This window comes from Lampetra fluviatilis, chromosome 1 (genome assembly GCF_964198595.1).
Source record: "Lampetra fluviatilis chromosome 1, kcLamFluv1.1, whole genome shotgun sequence".
Taxonomy (NCBI): Eukaryota; Metazoa; Chordata; class Hyperoartia; order Petromyzontiformes; family Petromyzontidae; genus Lampetra; species Lampetra fluviatilis.
In genome coordinates, this window is record NC_136275.1 from 39,282,537 (window position 1) to 39,308,136 (window position 25,600).

At 47.6% G+C, this 25,600-nt stretch overlaps 1 protein-coding gene across 1 annotated transcript; it reads right to left on the bottom strand.

The window, feature by feature from the left end:
* Nucleotides 1-1,874: 1,874 nt before the first annotated feature.
* WBP2 (WW domain binding protein 2) lies at nucleotides 1,875-24,988 on the bottom strand. Its single transcript, XM_078862621.1, has 8 exons — nucleotides 24,882-24,988; nucleotides 12,864-12,972; nucleotides 10,617-10,752; nucleotides 9,244-9,336; nucleotides 7,867-8,049; nucleotides 4,336-4,413; nucleotides 3,195-3,262; nucleotides 1,875-2,551 (listed from the first exon to the last, which is right to left on the bottom strand). Exons 1-8 carry the CDS (start codon nucleotides 24,938-24,940, stop codon nucleotides 2,504-2,506), a joined length of 774 nt encoding a protein of 257 aa, XP_078718747.1. The 5' UTR covers nucleotides 24,941-24,988; the 3' UTR covers nucleotides 1,875-2,503.
* Between the last annotated feature and the right edge of the window lie 612 nt (nucleotides 24,989-25,600).

Genomic DNA, 25,600 nt, shown 5'->3' on the forward strand with positions numbered 1-25,600 from the left:
ACCTGGCCACACATGTAAGCCCAACGAATTGGCTCATCACGTGGAAATGTTATTGGAGCCAAACGCTCTAAAACGGACGTTGATTCTAAATCCACTCGACCACGGGAGAGGGAGAGAAAATGCAAACTCCAAATATACAGCAGGCGTCGGGCGCGGGATTGAACTCACGAACTCCGATAAAAACTAAACTTTTAATTTGACCAGGTAGGGCCCCACTTGAGCTATGAACCTTTTTTTTTAAAGCGACCTGGCTATCAAACGATAGCTCAACGAAGGGGGCTTATCATCGCGTGGACATTTGTAGCAGTGGCCAAATATTCTAAAAACTCAAGTTTCTAAATGTGGAGGGCTAAAACTGGACCCGGAGTAAAATCCACGCGACCACGAGGAGACACCGCAAACTGCAAATACTTCCTCGAATAAAGCTGCACATTTCAGGAATGCATCGACAACGTTGAACGAGGGATTACTCCAACTTTACATCTGACTGCGGGGTCCAGATCGAACCCACGACCTCCTGCATACCAGGCGAGGTAGTCAACATCTCGCCACCGTGGCACCCGGCACATCGCATCTGTCACGCATGGTCATCGATACAAATGACACCCTCCCACATTATCACGCGTTTTTTTTTTCTGCGGTAAAGACGTGGACGCCGTTGAACCATCATCCCTCGCCCTTGCACGCAGGCATCCGAATTATTCCAGGAATGCGAGCAGATGGCACCTCATCGCTGTGATATCTGCTGGCAGCTGCACTCATTTCACGCTGGGCGAGGGCACGCTGGCCGTGGTAGCACACACGGGGAGGACAGATCAACACTTCGTGAAGTAAAAATTATGGTCAGAGGTAGTAGTGAGATAAACTGACAGTAGCCGAGTGGTCACAACCGATCGTCGCCGTGGCAGATCGACGACGCGATTGGCCATAGTGAATCAGTGCATGAATTCCCATCAACCCGGCACATATCTTTACCCGGAAAGATGAAAAAGAATTGTTTAGTTTTATTTTATACCTACGTGACTTTACCGAAAGAACCAGAGAGTATAGTTTTATTTGTTTATATTTTTAAGTGATGTTTACTTTTCCTATACTTTGCACTCCCATCGTATTTTGGTATTGTTTGTTGTTATAACGTTTTGACCCACCACTACTGGACATCTGTGAAAAAGAGCTCGAGAGCTCATCCCTCAGCATAAATATTCTGATCTCGACACGGCAAGCTACCCTGAGGCAGATGCAGCGTGCACCGGGCAGCTCCAACCCCAATGACACCGACAGGCAGCGTACTTCAATAGGGATTACCGTTGGTACGGCTATTTTAATACAAGCAATAGACAGGAAGGACAAGATCAAAAGGCTCGCATAATGCACATGTATAATGTACGTTTAATCAGTAATCTCCCCCCCCTATTTTGCGCAAGAGCGCAGAAGAGTGGTCGCCACATCTACACCACTATATAAGGAACAAAACAGTTAAGACCTCTACAAATCTGGCTGTCGCCTGATGAAGCTAGTTGTAAATACTGGCGAAACAGCGTGCTCAGATTGTAAATGTTGTGCCTTGGCTCTCCAACACACCGGTGTGCTGTACTAGTGACGAATTGGCATGTTCTGTTTACGTGACAAACCTTACGAATTGGCTGTGTCGGGTGGTGGCGGGTTTCAACGACACATTTATATATTTACGCGATCTAACCCAAAAAAAACTATTATGGATATTAGTCACGAAAGCCTGCATGTTAAATTGGGCCACAATTTTCCGCAAGGTCTTCCTTGCTCGGGGGCATTTTTTTCCCTCCCGAGTACTCATCTCGTTCCGAGTCCAGCACAAGACGACTTCTCGTTAAATAAACGCGACCAATTGTGATGTATGACCTATACATGTTTTTATTTTATATTGTTTACATTACAGTTAGCCATCAAATACAGATCAGCCACAGATTTTTGGTTAAAATTACCTTAGCTACTTGAAGGCCAAACCCATGACGATAGGCGTACGTGTAATACGCTTTGCCATAGGCATGATATGCACACCCGCACACGCGTGTTAACGGGGACATAAGGGAATGTATCACAGGTGTGACACGCTGCTAACACCAACGGTAGTCGTGCCAGTGTTTTGAATATAGGTGGCATAGGATTTAGCAATCATTACAATATCTACTCATTTACATAAATTATATAAGCCAGTATAGAAGAGATGCAAGGAAAAGGTTAAGTAAATGCATACAAGCCAATCCGAATTCGTTATCTTACTTTCTGTACATCAAACAGGGATCACAATTATCCAAAGTGCAGATTGCTGTCATACAAAGCCGTTTCTTTACTTTCTTTAATGCCTATCATCTAAATTTGAAAATTGAACTTACAATAATGCAGATGCTACCACATTGAAGAAATCTGAAAGGAATATCTCATACTGACAGAACCACATTGCTCAGAGAACGTTAGGAAACTGAGTCAAGACTTCAGAGAAAGATCCAAGTCCACTCTTGGGTTGTTACTGCTTCTTCTTATCTTCTGGTGGAGTATATGGAGGAGGCTGATCCTGCCATCAGAGACACACAAAACAGTGCACTATTAGTCAGCTTACATAGGCCGAGTTCATCTAGACCACGGGACGGCAACCAAAACAAGCCATTTTTTTTTGGTAAAAAGACTCAATAATTCAAGAGCCGCAATGCCTGTGAATACGAGACGGTGGTACTTAATAAATAACGTCACGAAGCATTCCTTAAAGAGCCACATGCTGCTCCAGAGCCGCAGGTCGCCGACCCCTGGTCTATACTAAATATAAACACTTGGACCTTGCACTGGGAGTGACGTACAATTACGAACGCACTCACCACGTTTATCACGAACATTGCCTTGCAGCATGTAAAAATAGTTTCCAACCCTTAGTCAATTCCCCTGTTGGATGAAGGCCTCCCCACTTCATGTTGGACATGGAAGTTGTTTAACCACAACTCACCATGTTCTTGAAGGGGACTGCACGCCTAGGGATGGTTCAGAATCCCTCTATTAAATTTAGCTGGGGCACGGAATCGAAGTCAGGTCGTTGGGTACATAGTGCAGTGAGCCAAGCGTGACTAAGAATACGGCCAAAGGGGTAGCAGGAGGAGTTTACATGCGGCGAGCGCTCGCAGGAGAAAGGGAGTGTGTGTGTGTGTTTGTGTGCGTGCGTGCCGTACCATGGGCATGTAGACCGCGTGGGGATTTGCGGGGTCGAAGTAAGCCGCCTCTGCAGCCTTGCCGGAAGCTGGGATGACAAGCAGTGGGCTTAGTCAATGCACGGGGCGGAGGGGGCGCGGCATAACAAGGGCATGCACACTCTGCACACGTGTTGTCTGGTTAAAAGGATGATGGCTCGCACAGCGGTGGAAGGTTATCATAACGGTGTGACGCAAGGAGCACCCCGATCGGTGGAGACACGTTTGCAGTGAGCATCATCGTTTAACAGAAATATTCACGCTCAGTGCAAGCCTCTCCTCCAGAAAAATGTGAGGAACAATGACACTTCTGCTGCTGATAAGACACCTGCTTATAAATTAAAGAGCTGCACCGATTGTAAGGCTGTTAACACAAGGAGGCACTTACTAGCTTGACGCTCTTTACCCCTCCCAATTAGAATTTCAATGCACGAAAAGATGTGTCTTGCACGCATGAAATATCTTCAGCTTTATCCAGACCACCAGCTTAAAATAACTCCATGCGAGGCAATTTTTACTGTACAGTTCAATTGTGCAAGTGATGTCATATGATGAGACAGACATTTACATTCTAAAACTTTTCCCAGCCAGCAGTCACTTCAGTCGGTCTCTGTATCCACAGGGGGGACACCCCAAGTGCAATAACTTACCACAATTTGAACTGTAAATTAATATACCTAATAGGCTTGGGTCCTGTGAGTGACACATTAAATTATGCATCTTTATTTCACCTGTTATTTATTGTGCCAGTTTCCAGAAGAGGCAGCAGCATTCAAGCAATTTGTGAGCCATCTGCAATAACTATGTTTTTATTTACCAGGTAAGGCCCACTGAGTTATACAGGTATTTTTCAGAAGCGACCTGGCCACAAATGATAGCACAACGAAGTGGCTAACAACATGAAAATGCATAGCAGCCAAATACTCTAAAGGCACGTTTCTAAATGTGGAGGGGAAAAACCGGAGGACCCGAAGAAAAACACACGGGGAGAGCAGGCAAACTCCAAATATAGAGGCATCGTCATGGTAGGAATCGAACCCACGACCTCCTGCATACTAGGCGAGGGAGTTAACATTTAACATCTCACGAGTCCAAAGCCTTCGACACTCCATGGGTCACTCACCGGCATCTTCAAAGTGGGGGGCGCTGGGGGGAATGGGCATGGGCCCCGGGTAGGGTGGGGGTGGAGGGTAGTAGACCCCTGCGAGCGTGCACACACACACATCGTCCTCCATCAGCATTTGACTGATCATCCTAATTGTGCAATTTTTCTTACTATACATACCGGCGATGATCGGTTTAAGTCGTATCAGTTTACGTCTTACATTTTTAACGTCGTTGGAAAATAAGGGGACATTGTTATCAGTTCAAGTCATCCATCAGTTTCATATTGTCAACGAAATTGTTTCTTATCACTTGTGCATTGCTCGATCGCTCACCACCTAGTTGTGTTTTGTGCTGCATGTGCTCTGCTCTTGCGTGGCAGAGGGACTACTTTGAGCAGCGTAGTGGTACTATGCTGCGTCATTTGCTGTCATTCGCCCCCCAATGTATGCCTCCACTACTCGCCTCTTCACCACCTCGCCCCCCATGTAAATGTGAGGAAATATACCCTATTTCAATATTTATGTCTCTATGTAACTATAAGTACCTAATTATGCATCTTACTAGCTGTACTACCCGGCTTCGCCCGGGACTTGGATCCACCACGCCCGGCCGCATTTGTCTCCCCAGTGGCGATGTTCACACACCACACCAGTTACTTGTTTGAGGCTGAGTCGACCTAGGGGAGGCCCAAGAACGGTTTAAATAATCGTTACCGGTGGTGGCCATGAGCGGGAATCGAACTCGGGTCGCCGGGTTCGTAGCGCGGCGCGCTAACCACTAAACTACAAAGCGTTACGCTTCCACATGCGCGGGTCACGTGACAGATGTGACGTCACAGCTCACTTGCCGTGCAAATAATCTCTGCATTATTGAGCTCCCCCCCCCCCCCCCAAAAAAAAGTGTATTTTCATAATTTTTGCATGGTGTACAGTCTGGAAAGTACCCACATGGCAAATTTCCAGTTTGTTGCATGTCGGGAAGTATGCTAAACATTTTGAACAGACACACATATTCACAACTTTGCCTTTTATATATATGGAGATTATATTGTTTTATGTTATTTATCTTTTTTGCGTGTTATTCTTCCTCATTAAATTGTATAAGTTGTCATTTATTAAGACTTTACGGAGTAATGGAGCGCTGGAATGTATCTCCTGTATATTAGTTAACTCTTATGAGAAATAACTGATCAGTTAACATCGTATCAGTTTAAGTCGTGTTTTCCAGGAACGTACCCCCGACTTAAACTGATCATTCCCAGTATTGATTTATCCTGAATAAATGGTTTATAAAAACACATGCAAGGTGTATGGGAAGTGACGTTTATTTTTATTTAGACTAAGTTTATTGAAAGCATAGGTTCACTATCATTAGCCAATTCTCTGCTGGATGAAGGCCTCCTCAAATCGCTGCCACGTTTCACAATCCTGCGATGTAATAATCTACCCAACTCCTGTGCACGAGCTAGATTATTCCATTGCTCCGTCTCCGTAGCGGACGTGCTCTCGCACACGTTCCATTCCATGCCTTCCGCTTTTTCTGCTTGACCAGGTGAACCCTTTCCATTCCGAGACACCTGCAAGTTGCAGGGTGGGTGTCCCGTCTACCACCGAATCTCGGGAGCGTGAAAGCGGCTCAGCGTTTATGTTATTTAGAGGCGTAGTAGCACCGTTGTTTTAAAGACGTAATACCGCACAAAACTGTAGCGACACGACCGCTCTCTACGATAGCTGGCACCAAACCGTGCCAAACGCCCTCCTGCATGGCCTTGTGGGAGTCTCGGAACCGATAAAGTTAATTTCAGTTTTTATTCCGATTCTGTTTTCGATGACGTACACGTACGTACATGTACGTCATTGGAAAGGGTTAAGGAATTGGCACAGCAAGTGACGCGTTGTTTTCACAGTGCAGTACTAAGAGCCAGGAGTTTTGAGAGAGGGGTGATGATGTCAAGGCGAGGACCGCTCTCCCCTGGTTTTCACTCTGACCCAGAAACGTCGGAAAGACGCTTTCAAAAGAAAATCGCCACCGGAGCACAAGCTCTGTGCCACCTTTATAACTCCTCCAGGCTTCGGAACTCACGCCCAAAGTGAATCAGGGAACATTCTGCATCCTCTCTTGTTCGTAAACAATGTTCAAAAGCTCAATGTGGCATTTGCTATTTTGCTTGGCGTTAGTCGTCTTAACCGAACGTATAGGTTTTGGCAGCCTACATTGGAACATTTGTGTGAAAGCGTTGTTTTTGTTCAACTCACTGGGTGAGCTGAAAGAAGAAAATGTGGTGCGCAAAACTCGTGCAACGTGACATTTTTATTTGTTTGACTGTGTTGGGAGATGGACATTCGGCAAGAAAAACCTCTGGTAAGATCATAACATGGCCCAAGTCATAATAATTAGTCATCTTGTAGATTTATCCTTTGAGACTGTTATAGAGATGGTTAAGCACTTTTTAATAAAGGCAGAAAAAAAGCTTTTATTTTTATAAATATGTACCGAGACTGTGTGTTCTGGAACATCTAGTATAAGTTTGAAGCTTAATTAATGGGAAAACTAGACTTTTAGAGGTACAATTATGTGTGCCTCTATTGTGCGCTGCAATGACATAGCAGCAGGGACATTGAAACGAACCGAAGGGACATCAGTGACATAAATGATTAACCGTTCCACTTTTCATTATTTTTATTCATTCATGTTTCTTGGCTGCATGACCGGGGCACACAGCCAAGGTAGCACATATCTATATAAAACTTTAGATATTTTATGGGATCTTCCTTTAACGACAAGTTAAGAACCACTCCAACAGCTGTCGCGGCGCCGCCAAGGAAAGGGTGGCGTCCTAGCGGCAATGTGTGTGTGTTGAACTTCTTTCGCACCGTACATGGCCAACCACGCTAATCGGATGTGCGGGGCAAGGGCAACAAACTAGACACGTAAAGCAGTTTTAACGAAATGAGTTTTCATTCTAGATTTCAAAGTGAATAGCTCCCGAGCTATGCACTATGCTTCCTACTAATATAAAGAGCGTTCCAGATGGCCGCAGAAGCGCGTCTGAAAGCGCGCGATGCGGCGACTGTCTTCGTTCGATGGCCAGCCAAAAGCCGCCGCTGCGAGGATGACCAGAGTTCGCGTGATGGTTTATGCTCCTTGACGAGATCAACAAGGTATTGTGGTTCATTTGTGGAAAGCTAAACTAAATGCTTTGATATATAGTTTTTAATTTTACCAGGGAAGGCCCACTGCTGAGCTGTTTAGCTCTTTTTCAGAAGCTACCTGGCCACTAATGACAGCTCAGTGAAGTGGCAAATCACGTGGAAATATATAGCAGCCAAATACTCTAAACACACATAGATTCTAAATGTGGAAGGAAAAACCGGAGGACCCAGAGAAAAATCCACGCAAACACGGGGAGAGAGAGAAACGTAAACTCCAAATAGACAGCAGGCGTCAGGGTCGGGATTGAACCCACGACCTCATGTATAACCAGATGCGGTAGCCTGGCAAGAGCGGAGCTCCAGCGCAGGTTGTAAGGGCCGTGTGGCGCACTCACCCTGTGGCGGAGGCGGGTAGGGGTACCCGGTGGGCTGCGCCGGTGCGTAGGGGTATCCCGTGGGCACCTGAGGTGCATAGGCCATGTTGGGGTCGGCCGCGAATCCAAAGCCGCCGTTGCCCATGTAGGAGTAGCCGTAGGCGCCGTTCGCCACCGGCTGGGCAGCCCCCGCTCCGCTGGAGGCTGAGAGAGCGGCGGAGTTAAGGGGTGGTGGAGGGGGGGTGGTGGTGGTGGGGGGGCGCCCTTTGCGGTTCACCACCTTGACCGCCGCCAAGCGAGCCAACAATTCGGTCATACGACTTGCATTCATTTTAAAGAACCGATTGTCGTGCAAGCTTGTTGACGTATGCAGCAAGAACACAAGAACCAACGTCAATCAACAGATCGTTACGTATTTGGGTTGTGTCTGAGAAAAGTAAATCCTTGAGCAGCACACCTACCATCATCAGTTACAACTGTTACGTCAGCAATGGGAGGGAGGAAACAGACATTGAACATAAAATAGTGATTGAACGGAGACCCCAACATGGCCCGCGATACACACACTCACCACAGTCGGTCTACTGGGTCGCATACCGCTGCGGTTAAACACTGCACCGCATACAAATATCAATGAATGTATATATGTTGAACTTCTTTCGCACCGTACGTAGCCGACCGTGCTAATCGGAGGTACGGATAGCAGTGGAGTGTGACGAGTGCGGTTCTGGAATGTCACACAGTCCACTGGGAGACCTTCAACATTCCTCAAGCAATTATGGATGACGGAGTCAAACCTCCGATTAGCACGGTTGGCTACTTACGGTGTGAAAAAAGTTCAACATACATATATATACAGACAAACCTAAAAACACTAAACCTGTAGAATAAATGAACGAGTCTCAAGATTCATAAAAAAGGGTCCTCCATTGGGATACTTGTCAATTTTTATTTTTAAGAAGTGATTGTATGTGGGAGTAAGTTGGAGAACCTAGAGAAAACCCTTTGTGCGGGAGGGGATGACATTCAAACATGTGCACAGAGGGGGAAGAGTGGAGTTACCCAAGAAAGAGGGGAGGGTCTGTATGCGGTGTCGATTCTGTGCGAGCGTAACACGATTTCAGAAGCACGTCCAACCCTGACCCGCCCCTACTGGACATCTGCACCTCCGATTAGCAATCCGCACCTCCGATTAGCACGGCTGGCTACGATTGGTGTGAAAGAAGTTCAACGTAGACACATAGAGAAAGAGCTTCTTAGCTCATCAGATTTCTCCAGGATAAAGTTTCTTATTCTACCCAAAGCAATGTAAGCTCACCAATGTGGGACTGACGCACCACTGCAGTCCCTATGCATCCCACTACACGCGTGGGGGGACACACACACACACACCCTCACCTTGCTTTGCCACCTGAAACATCCGCTGGCCAAACTCGATGGCTCCGCCGCTGCTGAACGTCAGCTTGAAGGACGCCGAGCCCTCCCAGCCACCTGCCACGACAAGAGGGGACAATCGTGTTCGACGTGGCCGACCCACTGGTAGTTTGGACACGTCGAACCACTGGTGGATAATTCCACGTTCCTATAGCCAAGTAGCCGTGGTTGACATCCCGTAAAGGTCGTACCTCATGTTAACCACCGTGATGGGATGAAGGTCTGAGATGACCCCTTACACAAAAGAGTAAACTATAAACTATTAAAAAGATTTCGATTTAAAGCTTTCGTGACTGCAGGGATTCATCTTCTTGGTTCTTTCGGTAAAGTCACGTAGAAGGGAAATAATAAAAAAATAAGAAAATAAAAATACAACATAATAAAATAATATAATAAAATAATATCTAGTTTATAATGTTTTATTTTCATTATTTTATTATTTCCCTTCTACGTGACTTTACCGAAAGAACCAAGAAGATATTAAAACGATGCTATTTTTATTTTACCAGGTAAGGTCCACTAAACTATATATCTCTTTTTCAGAAGAGACCTGGCCATAGATGATAGCTCAATGAAGTGGCTTGTCATCGTGTGGAAATTTAAAGCAGCCAAATACTCTAATGCACGTTGATTTTAAACGTGGAGGGATAAACCAGAGGACCCGGAGAAAAATCCACGCTACCACAGGGAGAGATATGCAAACTCCAAATATACAGGCTTCAGGGTCGGGATTGGACCCACGAACGGATGCATACCAGGGGCGAGGTAGTTCACATCTCGCCCTTGTCACATGCCCTGTTCAGCTTCATTTCTAACAGCTTTAGTTTATAAAGAGATGGGACATCGGACTCTTGAGCGGCAGCCAGACTAAGCGCAACTGTTTCCGCACCACAGGACACAGGCACATCTCCCCCCCACGAATGTGTCGCCAGCTGACAGCGGGCGCTTCTTGTGTTGCCTCACCAGCAACACAACGGCTTAAACCTTTTCCTAAGATGCCCAACGATCGTTGAGGCCGCCTTTTATTTGATTTATGTCAGGCGTGTGTTCTGCGTATATCCCTCTCTCCCCGTGTCACCCTTTCCCCCCTCCCCCCTCTCCCCCGTATGGTTTGGGGCAGCAAGCCCGTTCCCCGTATTTTTATCCCCTTGATTTTCACAAGCGGTTTCGCTTGTGTTAAGGGTGTGTACGTCACAACGTGATGCATCGGTACCAGACATTGCCTCATTAAATATTTCAAAAAAATCCTAATGAAAATAAACAGTCTGTGAAAGGAAACGAGAAGGAAATGGTGGCGCCATGGCTCTCTCTCTCTCTTTGCCTCGGGTGATCCCCACCTCCTGCCTCGGCGTTGATGGTGCCTTTGATGAAGTTGGCTCCGAACACGGGCTGCTTGATGTCGCAGTTCTTCATCAGGTAGAAGGGCATCATAAACGACTGCATGGGGTCCTTTCCCTTCGTCACGAAGATGACCTGCGTCCAAATCACAGTGCACGGGCTTCCATGAGACCGACGAACGACATTCATTTGAGACGAGCGTAGTAGGCCAATTGAGACACCGGCTGACTCTTATTCAAAAGGGACCTGCGTTTAAATAAGTACAACGACAGGAGGCAAACATTCTGTTGAGGGTTCGTGGGGGATACGCGACCATGCTTCGCTTGGTCACACTGACCAGTGTGAAGGTATTGTGGTTCATTTGTGGAAAACACTTTGTGTGCAATGAGTGCGACCTATAATGTGCGACCTTATAATATGTTAGTTTGTCAACTGGATTGTATGTCATACAGTTTCCTTGCGATTGATGCGAGGTGTAACACTTATTTTATTTGACTTCATGTGGAGGGACAGATATGTGAAGGAGGCATATTTGTTACCTAACCTAATCATTTCCCGTTCTGTACACGTACGTCATTGGAACGGAGGCAGAAGAAAAATGTAAGCAAAATAACTTTATTGGTACCGAGGCTCCCATAAGGCTATGCAGGAGGGCGTGCCAGTGTGCGCCAGCTATCGTAGAGAGCGGTCGTGACGCTACAATTCTCTGCAGTGAGTGCAGCGCTACACCTCTGTAATAAAATGAATGCTGAACTGCGAGATTCAGAGGTAAACGGGACACCCGCCCTGCAACTTGGAGACGTCTTGGTATGGGAAAGGCTAAAAAAGGCAGAGGGCACAGTGAGTGTGAGGTACTTGTTGAGGTGCTGGGGGTGAGGGCCTCCTGCTAAACAGTGCTCGCAGCAAGCGGAATGCTCCGCGGCTTATCGCAAACAGCTGCGCGGGCAGCCACAGACGTTTGCGGAGCCAACAACGTGTGCGCAATGAGGAAAAAAAACTATTTGAAACTATTTTTATTTTACCAGGTAAGGCCCACTGAGCTTTTTAGCTTTTTTCAGAAGCGACTTGGCCAGACATGATCGTTCAATGAAGCGGCTTATCACGTGGACATTTATAGCAGCCAAATACTCTAAACACACATCGATTCTAAACGTGGAGGGAAAAATCCACGCGACCACGGAGAGAGCCATGCAAACTCCAAATGTACAGGCGTCTGGGTCGAGATCGAACCCACGACCTCTTGTATACCGGGCAAGGTAGTTAACATCTCACCACCGCAGCGATTCACCTGCTCAGTGCGAGCGGCACCTCGACAACTTTACACTGGGCAGACCTGCTCAGCTCTGGCCAAACAACAATGAAATTCTTCAGTCGCGTTCAATTGGCCAACAACTTTAGAGGCACTCTAACCAGCCGCTCACCGTTGATGTATCGCCCTAAAAACTTTCATCTTCTCCCCTCCCCCCTCACTCCAAGCTAGAACAGCAGAGGCTAGACCAGGGGTCGGCAATCTGTGCGTCTGGAGCCACATGCCACTCTTTAAGGACCGCTTCGTGAAGTTATTTATTTAGAACCGACCGTCTCATATTCATATTGCATTGCAGCTCTTGAATAATTGAGTTTTTTTATCGAATAAAAAAAGGCTCTGCTTGTTATTTTGGTCTCGTGTAGGTGCACGCAGAGGATACCACAAATTTCAACGATTTAGGGCCAGAAACTTTGACGCTTAGAAATGTACGTGGCAAGTGAGTGTGCTGACGATGGAATCGGGAAGAAGAGGTTGTGATGGGTGGGACACCTGTGCAAAACAGAGGAAGGACAGTCTACCCAGAGCCAGACATTGGAGTGGCATCCAGATCACAGCGACCAAGGGGGAGAAGACCTAAAGTCAACTGAGGAGGAACTGCATAAGGGGCCTTGGGAGGTCAGCGTCGACTTCACAGCAGCTGTGGGAAGTAATGGCGATGAGTGGTGGCGGTCACTTCATTGTCCATGATCATCCCATCACAGCTCTGCTTGTTGACGTATACACTCTTTGCTTATTTGGGGGGGTTAGATCGCTTAAATATTTACAAGATACAACCCAAACCCCCCCCCCCCCATTATGGATAAACCTACGTGTTGTGCGAACGTACATTTTTTTTTTTAAACCATGCTATTCAGACCGGCGATGTGTGAATATTAGGTCAGCCTCAAAGTTAGAACGCCCCCATTGGCAAAGAAAAAGAAGAAGTTTAGTAACTTACCCTGAAGGGGGTCAGGTAAATGATCCCCTTCTTGGACCCCTTGAAGACGTCGGGTGTGACCACAAAGTCGCCGAAGGAGAGCTCCACATTTTCGTAGTGCACCAGCACACTGCAAACCAAGAGGCAGCCATGGCGGTCAGTTACAGCAACGCAAGGGCGTCAGCGCAAAAATACAACTAAACTATTTTCTATTTTACTAGGTAATGCCCCCGCTGAGCGACATAGTTATTTTTCAGAAGCGAACTGGCCATCACAAATGACGGCTCAACGAGGTGGCGGCTTACCATAGTGTGAAAATTTGCAGCGGCCAAATACTCTGAAACGCACATCGATTCTAAACGTGCAGGGAAAAATTGGAGGACCCGGAGAAAACGAAAATCCACGGGGAGAGAGACACGCAAACTTCAAATACACAGGCGTCAGCGTCGGGATCGAACCGACGACCTCCTGTATACCAGGCGAGATAGTAAACATCTCGCCACAGCGGCACTCAATGTGTGCGCTCTCAGCTCACGGATGCTCTGCCTTTCTCCTTCCATGCAACAGAAACACTCATTCACACACAGGATGTGCCCAAAATTCCCAAGGCAAGGGTCCCTACTGAAAAAAGTTTGCAGACTAAATAAAGATTTATTGGATACATACATGTCATTAAACACATTTCTGCGGAGGGAGCTGGTAGGAACGTTGGGTTGCTCGGTCAATGGCGTGGTGTATTCCGCAAATATGGCCGACTGTGAGGGCAGGCACAAGCCGGCATGAGTAGGTTAAACGTTGAGTTTTATAAGGGCACCATGGGGTGACCAGCCCCACCCCACCCAGCCCCTCCCCACCCAGCCCCTCCCCACCCAGCCCCTCCCCACCCAGCCCCTCCCCACCCAGCCCCTCCCCACCCAGCCCCTCCCCTCCCCACCCAACCCCGCCCTCCCCAGCCAGCCCCTCCCCACCCAGCCCCTCCCTGCACGACGGACGGACACAATAATCACCTGTGGGCTGGTGGAACCAGGAGGTTCCTACCAGTAAAATAAGCACTATCAAATGTCTGCACAGAATAACAAGATTTGCAGATAGAATGGTCACAGTAAGGAGGAGCCCTAATGAAGATTCTGACGCACGAGTGACAAATCTCCAGCCATAGGAATGTGGAATGTCGATTCCCGAATCGTCAGTAATAAGACGTTCCGCATTCCTATCGCAGGTCTCTAGTGGAGATGAGCAGCAATGCCCTACGCTCGCTTGAGTGTATGGAGATTTAACTTTGACGACCCGTGCACGAGCCCGCCGCTCAACGATTCCCATTACGAAAAACGGCACACAAAACCGCGACGGCAAAAGCTGACCGCTAATTCAATATTAAAGGGCGCAAGCTCAGCAAGCCCGAGAAGTCTGCCGTCGTTCGCACTTTACAAACTAAAACTAAACTATTTTTTACACGCTTTCATTTAACTCACTCTGTCTGTTGTTGTTGTTGTTGTCGTATCCTCAAATCTTGTAACGAAATTTTAACCCACTTCTCAATGTGGTATCGACTGAAAACTTGGTATACTTATGTCATACTGATGACAATACTATATTCTATCATAAAAAAATTATAAAAAAATATTTGTAAACATTCTTTTGTATATGTTATGTTTCGGCTTGGGTCTAATTGTCCACAGTCAACTGACGTTGGTTGTAATTGGCCACGGTCCCTTACGTTATGGCAAGCTTCGGGGCCATTTCCTGGAGTCGTGGAGTTCTTTCATCGCTTGTACATTTCATAAAAGCGTGTTTTAAAAAAAGTTTTTTTAAATGACTTATTTTTTACCAGGTAAGGGCCCCACTCAGCTATACGGCAATTTTTTTTCAGAAGTGACCTGGCCACAAATGATAGCCCAAGTGGCTAATCACGTCGAAATTTCTAGCCGCCAACTACTCAAAAAGCAGGGGTGATCTTGCGCACCGCCTAAACGAGCCACATCATCGCCATGGCAGTGCACATCACTTAGTAACTATTGCTGCGCCGAACACAGTGCTGCCCCGTCCTTACGCGCGAGCACAGCGCCAGGAATATGACGCGCAAACGCAGCTCGCAGGCCAAATTAAAAAGCACTCTGGCAGCACGAGCACGGCAGTGTGGCAACCTGCTGTGTGGACTGGGGCTACACGTGGCACAAACTCGTGATTGCCTGCACGCTGGTGACCACACTATACCTGGCCTCTGACGATGGTCAATGCATGTATGTTGAACTTCTTTCGCACCGTACGTAGCCAACGAGCCAAACGTACTAATCGGAAGTGCAGGGGAAGGAAAACAAACTAATCACAAAAAACAGTTCTAAAGAAATGAATGTTGAATCACAACACTGCTCACTAACCCTACTACTCACATAGGGGCAATGATCGGGTCCGTGGTATTTATTTATGGGGGGGGGGGGGGCGGAAGATGATGAGGGAAGGGGTGGTACAAAATGTACCCAAATAAAACTGAAAAATAACATAATTAATTGAGCCTGTTATTATTGTAAAGCCACTGGAGCAGCAGCCGGCACATGCTCAACCACGGAGTGATCATCATGTCAAGAGTCTTTCCACAGACCGTTTAAAAAAAATACATAAAGCACAGCTGAGTGCGAGTGGGAGCACAGGAATGATATTCACCTGCAAACAAGAACTCCGGTGTGAGAGAAAACACTTGAGTAACATTCCTCGGCCGGTTCACCAAGCCTCACAAGACTATGACTCACTCCTGGCTTTACGTTCTGCTAAAGGCACATGAAAAACACTTGTTCCATAAGGTGACCTCCGATTAGCATGGTTGAGAAAGAAGTTCAACATGCATACACCCATCACTGGTACATGCTGATACTGGTAGAAACCTCCTGGTTACACCAGCCCACAGGGGATTATTGTGTCACGTCGTGCAGGGAGGGACTGGGTGGGGAGGGTGGGGCTGGGTGGGGAGGGTGGGGAAGGGCTGGGTGGGGAAGGTGGGGAGGGGCTGGGTGGGGAGGGGCTGGGTGGGGAGGGTGGGGCTGGGTGGGAGGGGTGGGGCTGGGTGGGAGGGGTGGGGCTGGGTGGGGAGGGGCTGGTCACCCCGTAGTGCCCTTATAAAACTCAACGTTTAACCTACTCACGCCGGCTTGTGCCCGCCCTCACAGTCGGGCATATTTGCGGAATACACCACGCCGCCGTTGACCCTGGCCATTGACCGAGCAACCCAACGTTCCTATCAGCTCCCTCCGCAGGAATGTGTTTATTAAGGTTTTTTTTTTACCAATGGTAAAAATCCCTTTCTTTCGAGTCCAACCCTGTTTTGTTTATTATAACCCTCCACCACTCGACGTGAGCACAATCAAATCAGGTTTTCACACGGGCAAATATTCCGGTTGATTTTGTTTCTCAGCTAATTCTGAATGATGAAGAGCGAGCAATATATTGAGAATTTTGTACACGACGTTTCGCTGGAGATCACAAGGCGTTAAAGGAAGCTCAGCTCTGGCATGAGATTCTCAAATGAATTCTCTCACCTTTCAACATGTGTCAGGTGTGCTAAACGATCAAAATCAATCAGCATATTTTCTCACGTTGACAACCTAACTTGAACGGCTGTTGGATGGTGGAGGGTTATAGTTTAAAACAAATAACATTGTACCGAAATGATTTAACCCAAAAGGAAACTAATTATGAATCGTAGTAAAATTCCCATTTAAAGAGAATATATAAGTAAATATGACTAAAACATTATATTTATATTACGATCCATACAGGTTTTTTTGGGTTAGATCGCATAAATATAAATGTGTCGTTAAACCCGCCACCACCCAACACAGCCGACACATTTATATTTACGTAATTTAACCCAAAAAAAACCTGTATTATGGATGATATTGGTCGCAAAAGCATACTTGTTAAAATGTCAATATGATTTGAGCAATGTGGCGATTCGTCAAGTTTTAAGCGGTAACATTATCGTTTAGTAGTTCACCGAGCACATGTGGAGCATTACATCCTGCTATGGTCAGGGCATTTGACTCGCAATGGAAAGTGATGAGTTGTATTCCTGTCAAGGTTCCACTCGCCCCATCATCCCTCATGGCTCGACAAATCATTACCATTTTGTGGGAAGGTACTAACACATATTTGTAGACTTGCTCCCACCATGGGAAAATGGAATTTGCACTGTTGGCTCTTCACTTTAGAAACGATGCTGTTTATAATCTGCTACGGTAGGAAATACCAGAATCAGCCTTGTGTATTCTCAACTAGACAATGGTTAAACATGCCACTGAGTTGCTTTCAATGCTTTGCAGGCAAAGTTAAAAACTAAACACTCTTTAAACTATTTTAATTTTACCAGGTAAGGTCCACTGAGCTATACAACTTTTTTCAGAAGCGACCTGGCCACAAATGGTAGCTCAACACAGTGGCTTATCAAGTGGACATTTACAGCAGTCAAATACTCTAAATGCATGTTTCTAAATGTGGAGGGTAAATTCGAAGGTCCCGGAGAAAAATCCAAGCGACCACGGGGAGAGAGACACGCAAACTCCAAATATACAGCAGGTTGGGATCAAACCCACGCAACTCATGTCTACCAGGCGAGGCAGACATCTGCAATATATATTTTAGTGTAAAGTTGTCATGCTGTTAGGGACTTGGCAAAATTCATCACAGGCCTGCCCAAAACCCGGTGATAAAATTCCAATGCTACATGGCCAAAGCCTTTCGAGCCAAAGGTGATACTGTGAAAATAATTTCCTGCAGGCCTAACCCACATGCAAACATGAAAATCGAATTATAAAATGCGATTTGAAGGTGAGCACATGCATGTTAAAACAAAAGCAAGGCCTATTCCGCCTTAGGTTTTACCGCTCTGAGAACGCATGACTGGTAAAGCCCAGCGCTGACTCACTCGGCTCACGTGCAAATTAGGCAAGAGGGCAATGTCCTGTCGCTCTCCGTCACACGGTGGGCTGCTCACACTTCCCAGTGAGGAGAGGATTGCCCGGCACGGCCCCCAATGCCCCCCACACTAATCTCAGCCAAATCCATCCAGAGGGGAGACGACAAATCTCGCAGGGCAGCAATCACATCTAAGCACATCGTCTCAGTTACTTGTTGCCACACCGACGGCAAAGGAGACATCGGCACGATCTCACTAAATAATGATAATAACATTCGACAAATGAGATACTCTCCAACAAGAGAATTTGGCTCATTCAGTATCGTGTAGGAAAGTGATAATTCCGCAGGCATTTCTTGTTGACCAACAATCATCCCTTCCGAGCAAAGTCTCCTGCCCCAGCCAATTCACTTGTCCCGTCCAGTTGGCTCCACGGTGACAAGATGTTAACTACCTCGGCTGGCATACAGGAGGTCGTTTCTGATCCCGACCCCGACGCCTGCTGTATATTTGGAGTTTGCATGTCTCTCTCCCCGTGGTCGCGTGGATTTTTTTCCGGGTCCTCCGGTTTTTCCTTCCGCACTTAGAATCAACATCATGCGTATTTTGGTTTCTGTAAATGTCCATGTGTTGGTTAGCCACTTTGCTGAGCTATCATTTGTGATAACCAGGTCGCTTATGAAAAAGAGCTATACAGCTCAGTGGGCCTTACCTGGAAAAATAAAAAAAAATAGTTTAGTTTTAATTGACAGTTTATAAAGTCATTAACTTGCGTACATTCTGGTATGTCCCATGTGTTATTTTTTTACACCATCCTCTCACTGCAATTACAAACGTGCACCTCTGCACGTATCTGCAGACTTGATGCCTTGCAATCGGTATTAATTTGGTGTTTGAACATCTTAATACCTTTTTTATTGCCAGAAATGGTAAAACCTATTCATTTTTTTCATTCTTTGTCCACCCTTCAGATTCTGTTCTAGATTTCTCTGTCAACGGCTATGTTTGCCTCAATGAGCTCTCATCTTGTTACAAATTAAACCTTCCTACGCCGTGGATTATTGCTCTAAATTCACCCTGCCATGTACCGTGCGAGCAATTTGCTGACCTCGAGCACCAGCCGACCATTACACAGCCGTAACAAGCCCATTCATATTCGTTTCACGGGATGCACATCGCATTAGGCAATGCAATGATTCACTACCCCTCCGTGATTTTGATGAATTGTCGAAATGTGGGGGTCACGAATGGATTCGAGAATAACATTGAAATTATTTTTCACGATGTGGTGAAAGTAGCACCTCTAGTGGCTGCACACATCACAGGAATACAAAAATTATCAAATCGCTCAACGGATAACTGGACGCACACATTGTGAGCGTAAGAAAATATTTAATTAACGAATCGATGGCATAATTATCATGATTATTAATGAGCATACAGTCCATACATCTTTAAAAAAATGATGATGGTGATTGCTGACATGGGATTATTTGTGTTTCACACTCAACGAGCCATATTAGTAAGATAAAATTATCAGGGGAAATGCCCCATGCCAGCATTTTTGGCTACCTTATTTCTGATAAGCCTCTGACTCGATTGATTAAAGTCAATGTTTCTGCACGGAGTCAAGATGTTTACACTCCAAGTGATTTATTATGCCAGCACTGAGCCTGTCAAATTATTGGCCATTCTCTCCAGTGAGGTCGCGAGGTTTCAGCCGCGCAATCATTCTTCATTATTTTTTCTTCATTCTATACATTTACTGTACAAGTTATATTTAAAACTATAGAACATATTAATATCTTGAATTGTAAACACTTCGATTCATATTTGGATTCATGCAGGGTAATATAAAATAAAAGGAGGGGGGGGGTGTCGCGCATCAGAAAGCCTCTTCCAAGACATCTGGCTAGCATGGAAGAGAAGGCCAAAATATTCCCTCTCGAAATTCTCTACAGCTCGCTCTAGTGGAGGCCCCTCCCTCCATCAGCAGTGGCGTGAGAAAGAAATTGCAGGGCTGCACCTTAACCTGTTTGCCTTTTCTTATCGTACAGTATTTAAATGTAAACGTACCGTACTTACATTATCTACATCTTCCTACAAATTCCAACGGAGCTCAACTTTAACACAGGAAGTGTACAGAACGTGGGGGGTGGGGGATAACGATGCAGACGCTGGAGTGACTACCTCCGTGACTTTACCGAAAGAACCAAAGAGTATGGATTCCTGCAGTCACGAAAGCTTCAAATCAAGAGCGAAAAGAATATGTGCAAAGGGCCCACATTTTGCAAGCCATCACAACACAGCACCGTGGAGTTTCACTACCGTGTACATGTGCAGCCCTTTGTCAAGCCACTGCTGGGCGGGGAACCTTCCATGCCATATCCGTCACGGGGAGGGGTGCTTTTAGCGCACGCTTCACTATAAGAGTTGGCAAAGATTGGGTACCCAGGGAAATAAATTTACCAATTACCACCAATGTTAGCCGTGATTGCAATTTGACTGGAAGGTAAATATTATAAATAATAAACGTGTATTTTTGTATACATACGCCCTTGTGCTGAGTTGAAACAGGTTTCACATTGCAGGATGTTTTCAAAAGTCACAGAATATAATACAAAATAAACATTCACGTTTCAATTCCGTAAAGTAAACTCCATGAAACCGTACAAAGTTTATTTACATAACGTGAGCTGTGATGCTGGGGTGCTGTGAAAATGGGAGGCGAATTTTATGTAGAGGTAGAGTTAGTGTAGTGGTTCTCACATACCCATACCAAACACACACTACACACCGATACTGCACAAGTACACACTAATACTAAACACAAAAACAAAGATCTCCCGAATAACCTTAACAGACTGTTGGGGCAAGTGCTGTGAGCGAGCACCTATGAAGGCCGACACGGCACACAAGGGCCAGCACCATGCCCGGCCGCCTTTGTACTCATTTTTGGCTGAGTCGACCAAGTGGAGGCCCAGACCGGTTCAGATAGTCGTCACTGATGTTGGACGTGAGCAGGAATTGAACCCGGGCCGCCGGGTTCACAGCGCAGCGTATTAACCACTCCCCATGAATACAACACACAAACACCCCTTAAAACACACAAACCCCTGTGACACACATACACGTGGAAATTCTAAATATAAACTGTACACACCAAACCCTCAGGCATGTAGACATGCACGCACACACACGGACACATTCTTAGGAATATCAGAGTGGAAATCACCACTGTGGCACATTTTGGAACATAAGGCGGAACTAAAACCATGGACGTCACACATACAGGGCAGTGGTGCTGACCAGAGAGGATTAAGCTCATCACAGCAACCTCACCATCGCCGTGTCTCACGCACATCACATCACTCACACATCACTCACACATCACTCACATCACACACCACTCACATAACACACACACACACATCACTCACACATGGCATCTCTTACACACATTACTCACGCGCATGAAATACAAAGATTCCCCCATGTAGCCTTAAAAGATTGTTGGGGCAAGTGCTGTTAGCGAGTAGCACCTATAAAGGCTGGCATGGCACAATAATGGGTGGGGTGGTCGGTACCACGCCGGGTCGCCTTTGTCTCCATAGTGCAGGGGTCGGCAACCAAAATAACAAGAAGAGCCATTTCTTTCCAATTCGGTACAAAATTCAGTATTTCAAGAGCCGCAATGCATCTGAGTACATACTGTACATACGTACATATTGTCAAGAAGCAGCCCGTACAGAGCCGCATGCGGCTCCGGAGCCGTAGGTTGCCGACCCCTGCCATAGTGGCAATGTTTACACACCGCACCAGGTACTTATTTGAGACCGAGTCGACCTAGGGGAGGCCCAGGACCGGTTCAAATACACACATCACTCACCACACATAACCACATCATTCATATATCACATCACCCGCCAATTTCACACACATCGCATATCACATAAACACATCACAGGCACAAATAGATATGTAGTACAGTATATAAACATGACATCCCTCACACATCATCGTCTACACACCGCATCCATGGGAGTGGATTTATGAAGGGACGTGATACCGAAAGAGACGATTGGCACAACACCCCCATACACAATGCACCCACACACAACACACCCCCAAAACACCCCCTACACAACACCCTCATACACAACACCTCATATACAATACCCCCACGCACAACAACACACACACACAACATATACAACACCTCATACATAACACACGCACACACAACAATAACCGCCATTCACCACTAAGTGGCGGTGACCTCACTACGGCGCTTGTGGCAGGCCATGTGCACGTTAAAGCCACGTGAAGTGTCGAACGCCCGCTGGCAGGAGGTCACAGGGCAGACCCAGTTGCCATGAATCGACTGACTGAAGATGACTGGCCAATGCACCACCTGTGCCCCCTACTCTGCCAACTTACTATGTTTTAGCCAACCGGCGCTCCGCTCGTTGTTGTGAGCGTCGTTCCTCTGGCCTCCATTGTTGCTCGAGGGCAGCTGCTTCTAACTGCCCAGTAGCGTCCTTCACGAGCCTACTCCACAGAGGACGATCTTGACACCGCTGGTACCAGTCATCGGCAAGGCCACTCAGCTCCACATCCTCTTGTACCACATCACTTCATCTCTTCTCTAGCCCGTGCCGCGCTCGTTTAGCCCCCTCTAACCGGCCAAACAAAAGCTGTTTAGGCATGTGGTGGCTGGGCATGCGGGCGACATGAACCACCCAACGCAGCCTTGCCTGCCGTAGGAGCTCACTGATGGGACTTTGTCCACATCTTTCAAGGATTTGTGAGCTCCTCACACAATCCAGCCTGGTTAAACGCAGGATGGATCATAGGCAGGCAGCCTAAATGTTTCAAACTGGCAAAGATTTTCCATTAGGGGGGGTCCACGTTTTGCAAGCGCAGAGAAGGGAGGGCATGACCATGGCCGAAAAGACCCGAAGCTTCGTGGAGCGACAGACCAGGTAGCTTCCACACCGCATTATGCAGCCGATGAAAAGATAATGCCGCTCAACTGATTCGGAGTGAGACCTCTGCTGTCAAACCGGAGCTGGTCATGAGCACACTGCCCAGGTAAGGAAAACTCTCCACTCTCCCCACAACTGCCCCAACACCAATTGGGTGTTGTGGGTGTGGAGTGTCTGATGGTACAAAATACCCAGAAAGGTGCTTAGTTTTGGTGGGGCTGATGGTAAGGCCCCACATGTTAGTGGCACGCTCCAGGTTCAACAGCAGCGCCTCCAACTCCCCTCCTCTGAGTGAGCAGCAATCACCAGATCATCGGCATACATAACATGGCTGACCAATAGGGAGCCATCCCTTGACCGTACAGAGGCATCGATCAGCCTCCCATTGTATCTGTACCAGATGGAAATTCCTCAAGTACAACCATCGAAGGCTTCACGAACTACGTGGTCGAAATAGCTGTTAAATAATGTGGGAGCCAGAGGATATCCCTGTCGCACCCCAAGGTGAGCAGGGAATGGCTCCGACTCCCAGCTATGTAGTTTTACCCGGGCCTGCTCACCATCATTAAGATCCTTAATGATTGTGAGCAGAGAGTCAGGGACTCCAAAAGCATGAAGAACAACCCAGAGCCCAGGCCGACTAATGGTATCATATGCCTTGACCTGGTCAATAAAGCAGAGATGTCGGTCCTGTTTGAATTCCCTGTACCTCTGCTATAGCAGCCGGACAGAAGATATGGCATCGCCTCAGCGTGCCTGGCAAGGCAATGTTGAATAAAATAATGAATCCTTGCCAGGACCTTTCCCGGCACACTGAGGAGGGAGATGCCTCTGTAGTTGTTACAGTCTGTGCGGTGACCCTTCTTAAAAGAGGACAACCATGAGGGCATCCTTCCAATCCAGCAGAACTCATCCAGTGGTCCAGACTGTTATTATGATGTCATGAGGCAGTCTGCGCAGAAACGCCACCCTCCCTCAGCATCTCGCTTGGGAGATCAATTTGCCTTGGTGCTTTTTCGTGGTCTCAGACTCTGGATCGCCTTCTGTACTTCAACAGATGGCACCTCAGCCAGCCCCTCGCAGGGGGCGACTACGGCGGTCAAGCTTTGTACGAAACCACCGCTCCACCCTGCATAACATAATCAGCGCACACATCAACACGTACCACAGCCGCGGTCCACTCGTGGTGCTGGCGGCAACACGCAGCGCTAACAGTACGGACGACAACGGTGACACCACCACCACACACAACACACCCACACACACAACGCACCCACACACACAACACCCCCCCCACACCCCCACTTACAACACACCCACTCACAACACACCCACACACAACGCTACTGTACACACAGACCGACAAAACAACCGTCATTCCCCTCAAAAGTCGCGGTGACATCACTAAGGGGATTGTGCCAGTCTAGGTGCACTAAACAGGCGAGGCGATGACACCCACACACACAACACATGCTGGACCATTTTTACACCAAAAGGCACCCATCGCTCACAGTACCACGCACCGAATACAGTGTACACAAAATACAAAGATCCCCCGTGTAGCCGTAACATACTGCTGGGGCAAGTGCTGCTAGCGAGTAGCACATCTTAAGGCCGGCCTGACACACGAGGGGGTGGGTGGCTAGCACCACGCCCGGCCGCCTTTGTCTCCCTTAGTGGCGATGTCGGTACAGCACGACACACACAGTGCACCCACACCACAGAACAACACCGAGATCCCAGTCTAGACATGTAAACAATGTTGGTGCCATTACCGTCCGCGAGTGCCTATCAAGGCTGTTAAGTGCCACCACGTTCGACCGACGTCGTCTCTCCCCCGCTGCGGACAGTTTTCCACGTCACACCGGGTACTAATTTTACGGCTGAGCGGACCTAGACGGCCGGTTCGGACAATCTCTCAGGTCGCCAGGTTCGCAGCGAGCGCGGTTGCGCTAATCACAGCGCCACCGCTCCCCTAACGCCGCATAACATCAACACAGGCGCGGTCCACTCGCGGTGGTAACACGCAGCGCTCACGGTACGGACAACAACAACAACAACGACTACAACAACAACACAACGACTACAACAACAACACCACGGCCACGTCGCTCGTGCTACACTCGCGCGGCCTGCCCGCCACACCTCTCGCTGTTGGTCACCACGACGCCTCCGTTCTGCGAGTGGTTCCTGTTCAACGCCATCTTGCTCGCTTCTCGCGGACTCACTGCGCATGCGCCAACACGAGACAAGCCCCGGCCCCCCTCTCCCCAACTTACAACCCCCCGCCCCCCTCCCCAACTTACAACCCCCCCTCCCAAACCCCCTCCCCCCCTCCCAAACCCCCTCCCCCCCTCCCCAACTGACAACTCCCGCCCTTCCCCCTAAACCCCGCCCCTCTTTAACCCCCACGAAAACCCTCCCCCGCAACCCCCGCAGCCCCGCCCCTCCCCCCAACAACACAACCCCTCCCCCCGCCAGTTTCGTGCCTCCCATCGCAGCACGTGTTGTTGCCATGCTGTGTTGTTGGCATGATGTGTTTTGGAATATTTCGATTTGAAGCTTTCGTGACTGCAGGGATTCATCTTCTCTTCTTGGTATGTTGGCATTCTATGTGTTGGTATGCTGTGTTGGCATGAAATGTGTTGACATGTTTTGTGTTCGTGAATGTCGTTGCAGGGGAGCTGGAGGCAGTCGCCCTCCAGCAACAACGAATGGCCAATGAGCGACGCTCACAACAACGAGCAGAGCACGGGTGACTAAAGCACAGCGCAGAGAGTTGCACAGTGGGGCGGACAACTGGTGCATCTACCAGCCATCTCAGTCAAGGGGCCGTCCATAAATGACGTCACGTACCTAGGGGG

Excerpts from the sequence above, each read along its gene's own strand:
- WBP2 (XM_078862621.1), bottom strand. The coding sequence starts at position 24,940 with ATGGCGTTGAACAGGAACCACTCGCAGAACGGAGGCGTCGTGGTGACC. Across the intron at positions 9,337-10,616 it reads CATCAACGCCGAGGCAGGAG|GTGGCTGGGAGGGCTCGGCG; the intron begins GTGGGGATCACC and ends TTGTCGTGGCAG. Across the intron at positions 2,552-3,194 it reads ACGCGGTCTACATGCCCATG|GATCAGCCTCCTCCATATAC; the intron begins GTACGGCACGCA and ends CTCTGATGGCAG.